General features: G+C 33.2%; 2 protein-coding genes across 3 annotated transcripts; both read left to right on the top strand.

The window, feature by feature from the left end:
• The first annotated feature begins 330 nt into the window (after positions 1–330).
• On the top strand, positions 331–4693 carry LOC131632381 (protein kinase STUNTED-like). Of its 2 annotated transcripts, none has more exons than XM_058903133.1 (11): positions 331–570; positions 1025–1278; positions 1355–1428; positions 1523–1617; positions 1692–1807; positions 2155–2589; positions 2741–2992; positions 3088–3251; positions 3694–3921; positions 4011–4160; positions 4268–4693. In XM_058903133.1, the coding sequence occupies exons 2-11, from the start codon at positions 1137–1139 to the stop codon at positions 4496–4498; spliced, it is 1887 nt and encodes a 628-aa protein (XP_058759116.1). In that variant the 5' UTR covers positions 331–570; positions 1025–1136; the 3' UTR covers positions 4499–4693. The 2 variants fall into 2 exon arrangements, with proteins under 2 accessions (XP_058759116.1, XP_058759115.1); XM_058903132.1 differs by having other exon boundaries at positions 331–810.
• Positions 4694–6757: 2064 nt separating this feature from the next.
• On the top strand, positions 6758–9821 carry LOC131632353 (basic leucine zipper 19-like). The gene is made up of 3 exons (XM_058903108.1): positions 6758–6911; positions 7148–7963; positions 9207–9821. Exons 2-3 carry the CDS (start codon positions 7180–7182, stop codon positions 9233–9235), a joined length of 813 nt encoding a protein of 270 aa, XP_058759091.1. The 5' UTR covers positions 6758–6911; positions 7148–7179; the 3' UTR covers positions 9236–9821.
• The last annotated feature ends 2198 nt before the right edge of the window (positions 9822–12019 follow it).

Genomic DNA, 12019 nt, shown 5'->3' with positions numbered 1-12019 from the left:
TAAATTAGACCTTCGAAGTAGACCAATCTTATTGAGTCGATACCTTTTCAAAAATATTTTTATTAGCATAAAAAATATGATTTTGTAGAGCACTTACCCATCTTTATGCAATTAGTATTAATATTGTAAAAATACATATCATTTGAGAAAAAGTTAAATGTTTAGACTATTAAAAAATTATTTTAATTCACACAAATCCCAATCTCATCGAATCAAATTTATTCAACTATTTTTTAATTATTTTAATTTCTCTTTTTAAGAAAAATAGAAATCGTACTACATCCTTAAAGACCAACCCAAGTCCCAAACAACTAACTTCCAATTACTCATTTCATACACACACATTAATAACTATAACCATTAACTAAAATCCAATAATTTCTACACCTAGATCCTAAACAATCCACCGGTATACACCATTAACTAACCCACAACCTAAACGTTCCACTTCCATTGGAAGCAACAAATCGAAACGCAATGGCTATCCAACCCTCCCTCCCCGTAATATTCGTCTTTCATCGGTTCATCACAACATAACCCCACCGGGTATCCAGGGTTTCCCGCGAAAATGTCCGGTTTCACTCCACTCTCAAATCAATAACTAACCAAATCTTCACTTGCGGTTATCATCATAATTCATAAATCATCGTAATCATAATCATAATCATAATCTAACTAACATTTTCGCAGCAATTTTAATTTTTAACACCTCGTTAAATTCATCAACCTTTTTTTCTCTCTTCTTTCTCTTCTATTCAAGAAATTCAATTTACTTGTAGCAGGTGTAAATTCAGATTTAAAAAAAATTAGGTACATATTTATTTGTCTTTTTCTACAATATTTTAGTGGATTTAATTTAATAATATTGAATGTGATTTTCATTTTCATTTTCGTTCATTATTAGGTCATGTGATTTTCATTTTCATTTGTCCTTTTCACCTCTCTCTCTTTCTCTTCCCATAAATATGTATTGTTTACATAACCAAATGTGTTAGATTCAAATAGTTGTTGTTATGTTTTGCAGAGGATGAGTTTGTTTTTGTTCATGCGAAAACTCGGAGGAATATTCTTCTGTGAATTTAAGAAAGAGTTGAAGCAAGAGATGTTTTGGGATTGAAGACAAGACAGAACAAAAAATGACAGTTGAAAAGAGGTTTGTTTTGGTTGGGATTAGAATTGATAGTCAAAGCAGACAGCTTTTAAATTGGGCTCTTGTTAAAGTTGCTGAGCCTGGTGATTGTGTTGTTGCTGTTCATGTAGTTAAAACCAAAAGTTCAGGTAATCGTATCGAGTTCGGACTTTTATCGATTAAATATTAGTAGTGGAACTGAAAGAAGTTGATTCTTCAATGCAGATGATGTTTTGAAAATCAAGAGTATCATAGATGGGTATTTAGAAGTTTATGAAGGCTTGTGTGATGTCAAGAAGGTAAATAAATAGATAATTGTTTTGTTTATGTCTTGTTGTTTTATTCGATTACGGGTTGTGAATGGGAAGTTTATGTTGTTTGTTTTGATTTCAGGTTGGTCTTTCGGCGAAAATCTTAACGGGAAGATCGATTCGAAACATTCTTGTTAGAGAAGCAAAAGACCATGGTGCTTTGGCTCTAGTGGTAGGGTATGTGTTTAGGTTTTTTGGTTTGTTTTTTTATAAGTTGGTTAGTTTAAAGGACTTAAACATGTTTAATTCAGGGGTAAGTCTGCCACGGCTAAGTATTGCGCCAAACAACTTCCACTAACCATCAATGTTCTGGCCGTCCAAGATTCAAGGATTGTCTTCGGGAGGTGTAACAATAAACTACCACGAGGTTCGTATTTGTTTCCTTAATTAGGCCAAGGTTATGTTTGGATAAACAACTTAATTATGCTTATCATATAAGTCTTTACATCAAAAGAGAAAATAAAGTTTAAGTGTTTTTGTATAAGTTTTAAGCTGCTTTGTTAAGTTATCCTGTAGAGCTTATGAAAATAAGCAGAAAACAACTTATGGCTGTGTCTGAAACTATTTTCATAAGCTTTTCCGAACATGTTGACAAGTGTTTATGCTAGTAGATCAATTCAAATAAGCTCCATGTATCGGTCTTTTAGAGAAATCAAATCACTAATGAGTCGGTGACAAAAAAAGTTTAGTAAGTTTTGTTTTCATTTGTGACAGGTAGTTTTATATTGGATCCAAGACCAAGCATAGATTACCCGGGTGACGGAATAATCCAATCTGAAAAGCACAAGTCACGGTCGATATCCATGTTTGCAGGTGATCCTTCTGAGCAAAAGCTTGGATGGCCTCTACTTTGCAGAACGCATTCAGAAATCTCACAAAGCTGTCATGAAAGGGACATGTCAGTAGTACAATGGGTAATGACTTTACCAGATCGTTCATCGGAAAATAGTCCTCAATCAACTTCCAGCGACGAAAATCCTTTCGAAAGGAGCACCAGCGACATTCTTGAGGATGAGAGCATAAAAAATTATTTATCTCCATCTGTTGTGCTACCAAAAGGCCTAGAGGAGATATTAAATGTAAATTCACTCAATTGCAAGTGGTTCTCCCTTGAGGCTCTTAAGTATTGCACTAGCCAATTCTCTTCAGGTTGGAACACTGCTTCTTATTATGATCTTCCTCAATTTTTAAATACTTACATATCCAGCTCGAGCTCAGCACAGGCAAGAAAAAACAAGCTGATAAGAAAAGTGTGTTTCGTTAATATTATAATATGGTATAATCTTGTATTCCCTTGCAGAAAATTTGATTGGGAAAGGCGGGAGCAACCGTGTGTACAAAGGAGTTCTCTCCGATGGAAAACCAATTGCAATTAAAGTATTGCGACAATCAAAAGAAGCCTGGAAAGATTTTGCCTTTGAGATGGAAATTATATCCCCGTTGAAGCACAAAAACATTTCTCAACTACTTGGAATTTGCATAGAGGATAATAATACGTTAATATCCGTTTATGATTATTACCCCAAAGGCAGCTTAGAGGAAAATCTACATGGTAAAGCTTAAATTGATTTTCTGTTTTCACATTTCCACCGTCATAAATTGCCTTAAATGGAAAGGATGCTCATATGAATTTATAAATGGATGTAGGAAAGAACAAAGATGGATCCATTTTGTCATGGGAAGTGAGGTTCAATGTAGCGGTTGGAATAGCTGAGGCCCTTGATTACCTACACACAGAAACCTTGAAGCCTGTTATACATAGAGATGTCAAGTCTTCAAACATTCTTCTTTCCCAAGACTTCGAACCACAAGTAATTAAACAGTTTGACATCTTTAGCATTGAAATGAGTATTTTTTAAAAAGAAATTATCATTGCAAAACCGTATTTAGCAACAAATTTTTAAGTGATTTATGCAGGTCATCTAGCAGTAATTACATTCAATAGATAGTTAATGGATATATTAGATGTGAAAACTCATCAACCACCAACACTTCGTTAACCAAATACTTGGACATTTAGGTGTTCGACTAGATGTAGATTTGAACACATACAAATTGCGGATAGCCACGTCCAAATTTGTGGTTAATGAGTTTTAACATCTGATATATCCATTAAGTATCAAACTGTAATTAACCACTCAAATTAACCACTTAAAAAGTTGTTGCGAAAATTGACTAAATTTGGTTGACACAACACATTATGAATGAAATTGATCGTGTCACTAATGAATCATGATCGTTGTTTTGTTGCAGTTGTCTGATTTTGGACTTGCAATATGGGGACCAACAAAAACACCTTTTTTGACACAAGAAGATGTAGTAGGAACATTTGGTTATCTTGCTCCTGAATACTTCATGTATGGAAAAGTCAGTGACAAGATAGATGTTTATGCTTTTGGTGTAGTACTACTTGAACTAATATCAGGTAGGGAACCAATCAGTTCTGAACCTTGCAAAGGACAAGAGAGCTTAGTAGTCTGGGTAAGAGCTAACTCCAAAATGAATAAATTTTAGCGTAAATATCAATGTTAAAAATAGGACTGCGATTTAAGAAATGGTTTCATTTTCAGGCAAAACCATTAATAGAGAATGGGGATGTTAAAGGTTTGCTGGACCCGAAATTAGAAGGGAAGTGTGATGAAACACAATTGCAAAGAATGGTTTTAGCGGCATCTTTATGCATCACACAAGCAGCTAGACTTCGTCCTAAATTTAATCAGGTAACAAATAATAAAATTTAATTGATATACACTTACAAATGACACACGAAGTTGTTAAATTCTCAAAATGAAGTCACATTCCTAAAGTTTATGATTCCTATGTACAGATACTGAAGATCCTAAAAGAGGGCGATGAAGTCGAACATTGCTTCAACGAGCAATCAGAAAATGAAGAAAACATCGATGACGAGGTGTATCCACATTCAAGTGCAGAGTTACACCTAACACTTGCATTACTTGGTGTTGATGAAGACAGTACATCATCATGTAGTAGTACAGACCACAGGTATAGTGAGAATTTGAAAGACCAATGGAGCAGGTCTTCAAGTTTTAACTAGTTTTGTTTTCAGTTCTAAAACCTGTTTAGTTTGTTGTGCATGTACAGTTACATTAAGAAAGGAAATAAAAAAGTGTTACACCCATTGATGAGGAGTTTTGTAGATTTATGCATTTAACATCTTTTGCAAGTGGGCTACTACACCAAAATGAAAAAGGTAATGAAGATTCTGCATTATATGCAGAAAATGATATCATGACAAGAAGCAGGTTATTCACCTTTTTGAATAAAGAAATAGTATCAGCAATCAATTTGTTGAGATCACTCAACAATTCATCACTTTATTCTCCACCTTCATTTCCAATACCATACCTCAGCCTTTCATTATCATATATAAAAAAACAAGTAGCTGATCATCCAATAAAAACCTCCTTTTCCATTTTCCCAGTTGACATTAATATAAAAAAGCTCAGGTTTAATTTTTTTTTATATAATTGCAGGGTATTAAAATATAATAAAGGATTATACAAAAATAAAAATAGAAGAGGGTAATAAAACCGCGTTGCATTTTTTTAATGATAAAATCGATTTTTTTTAAAAACTATATTTATTCATTGTTAGGCAACACAATAATGGTAGACATGAATATTGTACATGAGTTTATAAACTCTATTATTGTTGTGATGCTCGGAAACTAAACATGTTTCTCTCCTACCAAATTGTACAACTGAACATCTATTAACATAAGTGTCTATCTCCTTTCATGTAATGTTCTGATGCTCGGAAACTAAACATGTTTCTCTCCTACCAAATTGTACAACTGAACATCTATTAGCATAACTGTCTGTCTCCTTTCATGTAAGGCAGTCAAAAAATTCACATGCGCTTATTTTTCAGAAATACTTCGATCCGTTGAAATATATCAAATACGACATCTTACACAAAGTCGTGTCGATATTTGAAGCCTAAAAACTTCTTACAATAAATCGCGTGTTTTTCAAATGTATTCAGGCACGTCTTGCGACAAACAAGACAAATTTGATTAATAAGAAATAAGAGAATCATAAGGCAATATCTAAGAATAATATTATACTCTATCGATATACCGTTGATATGTATGGGCTTAACTCATCAATAAAAATAGTAAAGAGAAAATTTTGAACATGTGATGCTTGCAAATAAACAAAAAAACAAATAATTGAGAGGTTGTGAAACATGAATGGAGAAATAATTAAGAGCTTGTGTATCAGAAATGGAGAAATAATTTGGGTATAAATAATTGTGTATTAACAATTTGAGTATATTAATAGTATATTAAAAGAAAAATGATATGCTTACACTACTTTGTAACACCCACACCATATTTCTATACATAAAACATACAATTTTTATTTTTTAATAATTGATTTGCTTTGATTTGTGTGGAAGATAATTTTTCTTTGGTGGCAATTACTGTGTAGAAGTACGGTGTATATAAGAGAGATGTAAGCATTGTAAAGCTCATATTAAAAATGAATATAGAGGATTTTGAAATTGCGTAAAGAGATTGAAAAGAAAGTTGACACATAAGATTTTTTTGCCAATATAACAATCTTGTTGACATATAAAAAAAATTTGAAATCTATTTTAATATATATAATATTTTAATCTATATAATAGATTGTTTTCTATTTTATATCAAATTATATATTATATATAATGAACACTTTTATTAAAAAATAGCATAGGAAAAAGAAATACAAATATATTTTGTGGAAAGAAAAACTGTCTTTCTAATAAGGTGCTAGAATCATCCAAAACTTCTTAGAAACTAGAGTCTAAACGCTCAAAATTGAGCCACACAAAAGTAGGACGCAATCTCTAACAACTCAATTTTTTTAATAGAAGCAACTCAAGCTTTTTAGATCCAAGTCTTCAACTTTTCTAAAATAAACATCTCATCTAACCCAAGGTATTTTATTCCCATCGCCACACCCAGACCGAAGAATTCGAACAAAATAGATTCTTTCCGCTGTACACCCGTCAATTGTATATTTAAAAATACAGTAGCCCCATTATTTTTTATCATCTTAAAACACAAAGAAAAAGTTAAACAGTAAAGTTCTACATATTCAGAATCATTTCCCCTATATAAGATTCCTTCTGTTTTTCAGTGTTTAGTGTTGATATAAAATTGTTAGAGTGACGTTCATAACTATTTTATTTTTAGAACAATTGTTTTATCAATTTTATAAATTAATATTTTATTTAATTAAACTCACAAAAACCCAAAAATTAGTTTTATTTTACTCCGTACCTAAGCTTAGTCTTTCGGCGTGTAATGTGACTCTGGTGCCACGAGACTGGGACCCAAGAAAACTATCAAATGATAATATGATATATTAAATTTAAAATACGTATAAATTGGAAAAACGGTTGCGAGAGATAGCAAACAAAAAAAAATTGTGGAATCTCTGAATTATCGCTTGAACCTGGTACGTCCATTTTTTTCTCCTTTCTCAGTGTTACTCTCTTCTTTTTAGGGTTTCACCTTTCATTTTCAATTTTTTCTTTTTCAATTTTCCGTCAATTGTGTTCTACTTCTCAATTTCATCAATCGTAATAACAATTCCAATATCATCGGTTCTGTTTAATATTTTACTAGCTCCACTTCGAATTCGAATTCACCGATTTGGAATTCTCATTTGCATGATTATGTTTTTTTGAGCAGGTTTAGCGGTTGATTTTAGGGTTTGTTTGAAAATGGAGGACGGTGAACTCGATTTCTCGAATCAGGACGTTTTTCCGAATCCAACCATGCCTGAATTTCCGAGTAGTGGTTCGATGGACAGTTTCTTCGATGAACTGTTGAAAGACACACACGCTTGTACTCACACCCACACGTGTAATCCACCTGGTCCCGATTCTTCGCATACTCATACTTGTTATCATGTTCATACCCAAATTGTGCCTGCTTCTGAAGAGGATCAGGTTGGGACTGATGATACTGCTGAGTCGGCTGAGAAGAAGTCGAAGAAGCGTCCGGTGGGGAATAAAGAAGCTGTTCGGAAGTATCGTGAGAAGAAGAAGGCTAGGGCTGCGTCGTTGGAGGATGAGGTTACGAAATTGAGGGCTTTGAATCAGCATTTGATGAGGAAGTTGCAGGGACAGGCTGCTTTGGAGGCGGAAGTGGCGAGATTGAAGTGTTTGTTGGTTGATATTAGGGGGAGGATTGAGGGGGAAATTGGATCGTTTCCGTATCAGAAACCAACTAATGTTAACCCACCGATTCCGAATTTGCCTGGTTCTTATGTCATGAACCCTTGTAATGTGCAGTGTGATGATCGAGTATATTGTCATGGTACTGGAGCAGATGGGAGGTTTGCTGCAGAAGGAGTGTCACCAAATGAGGAAGGATTTGATGGTTGTGAGTTTGAAAGTCTTCAGTGTCTCGGAGGCCAGAATTTGGGGCTTAAAGATCTTCATGGTTGTGGAGTTGGACCGACAATGTCCAATGTTAATTCTCAGTCCTCCAATAAAAGAAAAGGTGATGCCTGACTATGCATACTCTCTAAAAGAAAGTGTTAAATATTTGAATTTCTTCGAAGTTAGTTTATACTTATAATTGACTTATTTAATTGCTGCTCCATGTTGTGGTTTTCCTATATATCTTGTCATTATTTGGGTTATAGTGATAATTGTTTGTTTTGTAAGCATGCAGTATAAAAGGCACAGAGAATCTTAGGAGAAAGAAAAAGAGTTTCAGAAATGAAGCATCGCTTTTAATGACACTTATTTGTTTTTGCATTATGTTTAATTACCATAATTGGTCCATGTAGCTAGCTCTTCCATATGAGGAAGATGAGCTTTTGTTGTTGTCGTTTGTATGTGTAACTGCTAAAAATACATAATTGTCCTTATCTCTAGTGAGAATAGATCCTCTACACTATCTATATTTGCAGAATGCTCTCAAATTGGTCCCATAGTGTATAAATATTTCAAAAAGTCCTTAACTCTATTAAAGTGTCAAGTGGTACTTGTATTTAACCAATTACTATCAATTAAGTTCTTATGTGGTAACTACTTACTATCAATCCGGTCCTTGTATTTAGCCAGTTACTATCAATTTAGTCCATAACATCAATATCAAAGGATTAATATGACAAATTCAATTTGGCGGAGTAGGAAAACTTTTTGAAATATTTATACACTCGGGGACCTATTTGAGAGCATCTTACAAAGCCAAGGACTAACTTGAAGGTTTACTCAAGAAAAAAAAAATTGAAGCGAGGGAATGAGAATTTTTGAGAGGTAGAGTGTAGAGGATCCTAATCTGTCTATGGTGCTTAAGTCTGATTGTTAGGTTTTGTACATGATGATTTTACACTCTAATAATGCCTGATTTTTTTAAAGTGTAGTAGTACTACTACTAGTACTTATTACTAGTTAGTAGTACTAGTATTGCAGGGTTCTTGTTGCTTTGTAAGAAACTAGATGCTCTATATTTGAATAAGTTAACAAATGCTGCCAAATTATGACAAGATCCTCCAGTAGATTTGAACATGAAATTTAAAAATGTTTGAATTACTTAAACAATTGTAGTGATCATTTTTTTCTACTGTACCAAAAAGTTTGAGACTATTTTCTTTATGAAAAACTTGTAATATAGTTTCTTGTCCCCATTTACAAAGCAATTGGGATAGACTCTTGTATTATGATTTTAGAGCATGGAAGTTGCATATTCTTGCTTCTCATCTTCTAAAATTATCTAAAAGATCTTTATTTTACAGGAGGATCTCGTGCGGCAAAAGCTGGATGAAGAATAAATAAGTTGGTGGTTTTCGACCTTTTGTTGTTGCCATGGTAATATATCCTGCCAAGAACTTGTTACCAGCTGCAGCATCAGTTATCTATCGAGTAACTGTTGAAGATCATTGTCTCTTTTTGACCCCTGCTGTGCACTATCTTGGTTTTGATGGCTATTCTACCATGGAATATAAGTAGTTGATAAATGTTTATTATGCAGAAACAGTAATCGACCTGTAGTCAGCATATCTTTTTTGCTGAGACACAGATTAATGCTTTCCTATGCAATAAGTTTCTCAATGTTTTTGTTGTGCGTGAACTAGTAAAACTGGCATGGTAAATGTTCTTATGCTAACTCAGTTTCAAATGTGCAAAACATCTGAATAGTTTTTTGCTTTGTTTAATGAGAAGATGTTAGTGGTGATTCAAGTATTCTATATTCGAAATTCTACATTTCTGTATTACAGAACTAGGGGAAGATGAGGGTGCGTTTTCATCTCTCAGTACTTTGTTCTTGTGAACAGGTGAGGCACCAATGTCATTTTGTATAATATATAAATTCATGAGTGAAAACAATAAAATTGTCCTGTGTGGTTGAAGGCGTTTTGTTTCATTTATTTTTATATAAGCTTTTCTGAGAAGTATTATAGGTTTACTTTTCTGTCTCTTTAGCATGTTGGTGGACAGAGATTGGCTAGTTTATTTCCAGAGGGGTTTGTTGTTCTCTAACTGAAGATTGTCCATAAGGGTTTTTGTCTTCATCTAGTTAAGACAAACAAGTGACTTGTTTTCTGTTTGAGAATACTAGTAATTGTTTTGGCTGACAATGGAACCTTGCCACAGTTAAAGTGAGATGTGGAGATGGGAAGCATATCTGCTTGTCTGCTCTTAGAGAAACAAACCAGAATGGTTTCGGTAACTAAAAAGCCTCTTGTTGAACTTTTGGAATGCCTTTCCCATTGTATATTGAGAAGATTCAGAAGAATAGCCAAGCGCTCACACATAATGGAGAAGTGGTTAACACAAGCAACGTATTTGTTAAGAAATGAATTTGTTTGATTTGAATAGTTGAAAGAGAAAGACTAGCTATATGTTTTCACCTGAATAGAGAATAAGACTGGCTTCATGACTCTAATCGCGGTCCTCGTCTACAAACGTAGTATTGCTTAACTAGTACTACACATCTACTTATCACCTGTATTAAAAAAAATCTCTTTTTTCCTGTTCGCCAACAAATAGAATATTTTAAAACGGATGGAACAAATAGAATGTTTTATGATGATATGAAATAAAATTGTTCTTTTGGACCAAATTAAAAAGTACAAAAAAAATAAATCGGTGGTTGAATGAGATTTAATATTCTATTTCATGATTTCATCCTCTTTTTATAAATTCATACCATTGAAACATAAATTTATTTTATCTCATTTTATTTTATTATTTTTATTTTTCTGTGACAATTTTAGTCTTTTTTTCTATTTACTAATTTTTTTGTGTTTTGTTTGATTTTTGAGTTAGTCTTAAAGTCTATTTGATAAGACTAAAATAAAAACACTTTTAATTTTTCAACTTACATTAAAGAAAAAATCTTTTAACTTTTCACTTATAAATTTTTTTACTAGCTTTTATTTTTTTTCTCAAAAGTTACTTCAAGTAGCTTTTGAGCTTATAGCTTCTAATTTGTGACTTTTTTTCTTAACACATACAATTTTGAGCTTTTAACTTGTGATTTTATCTTCTTAAAATGCACGCGCGGGTTTATACACACACACATACATATGAGGCCACAAAGAACAAGGTAAATTTTCATCAAACTTGCATATTGCAAGCTATTATCTGATATTGGAGTTAGTGTTGAGTGTGAACTCATTCATTTTACTTGGTTAGTTGATGTTAAGCTAATCAGTTATGATCGAAGAGCTTAAATCAATTTTAAAAGAATCACTTCGGAGAATTGGTTTATTTACCAAAAATAAAGAAAATCACTTATGTGAAGTGGATCTTTAAGGTTAACATGAATCTATATGGTACGATCTCAAAACATAAGACAATGTTAGTGGATAGAGGCTTTTGCGAAGATATGGCATCGACTATAATGAAGTGTCTGCTATTGTGGCAAGACTAGAGACGATGAGGCTAGTTGTGACTTCTAGTAGCAGAAACCGGACTCTCAATCTCTTAGATGTCAAATCTGCCTTCCTAAATGGTTCTTTTGAAGAAATAATGTTTGTCACCCAACCACTTAGATTTGAAGTGAAAGGAAAGAAGTACAAGGTGTACAAGTTGTAAAAAGCTTTATATGGATTAAAGAAAGTCCCTGGAGCATGGAACAATATAATCGGCCAATTTTTTTATCCAACTTGAATTCAAAAAATGCACAATTGAGTATGATGTCTATATGCAAAGTTCCAACAACTCAAGCATCATTATGATATGTTTGTATGCGGTTGATTTACTTATCATTTGTAGCCGTTTATCCGAGATTTAGAATCTAAAAGAAAAAAACAAGATTGGATTTGTATTGCAAGTGTTTGCGAAGAAGAAGAACAGTGCATAGCCATGTTGGCGGCAACAGAAAGTTTGAAATAGAAACTGAATGAATATTATTGGTGTGGGTTACAACTAAATGGGCTCTATATAAAGGAACATTGTAAGGTTCAATATACATCCTAAATCCCAATAAGCAGAGAAGTATAAAAGGCCCATATAACTCTAATACCCCTCCTTAAACTTGGGGTATATGGAGTATAAGCCAAGTTTAGAAACGTTTTCAGAAAAAAGCTTAAAGTCCAACGGT

The sequence above is a fragment of the Vicia villosa genome, unplaced genomic scaffold (genome assembly GCF_029867415.1).
Source record: "Vicia villosa cultivar HV-30 ecotype Madison, WI unplaced genomic scaffold, Vvil1.0 ctg.000938F_1_1, whole genome shotgun sequence".
Taxonomy (NCBI): Eukaryota; Viridiplantae; Streptophyta; class Magnoliopsida; order Fabales; family Fabaceae; genus Vicia; species Vicia villosa.
This window is presented reverse-complemented; position numbering and strand designations above follow the sequence as displayed.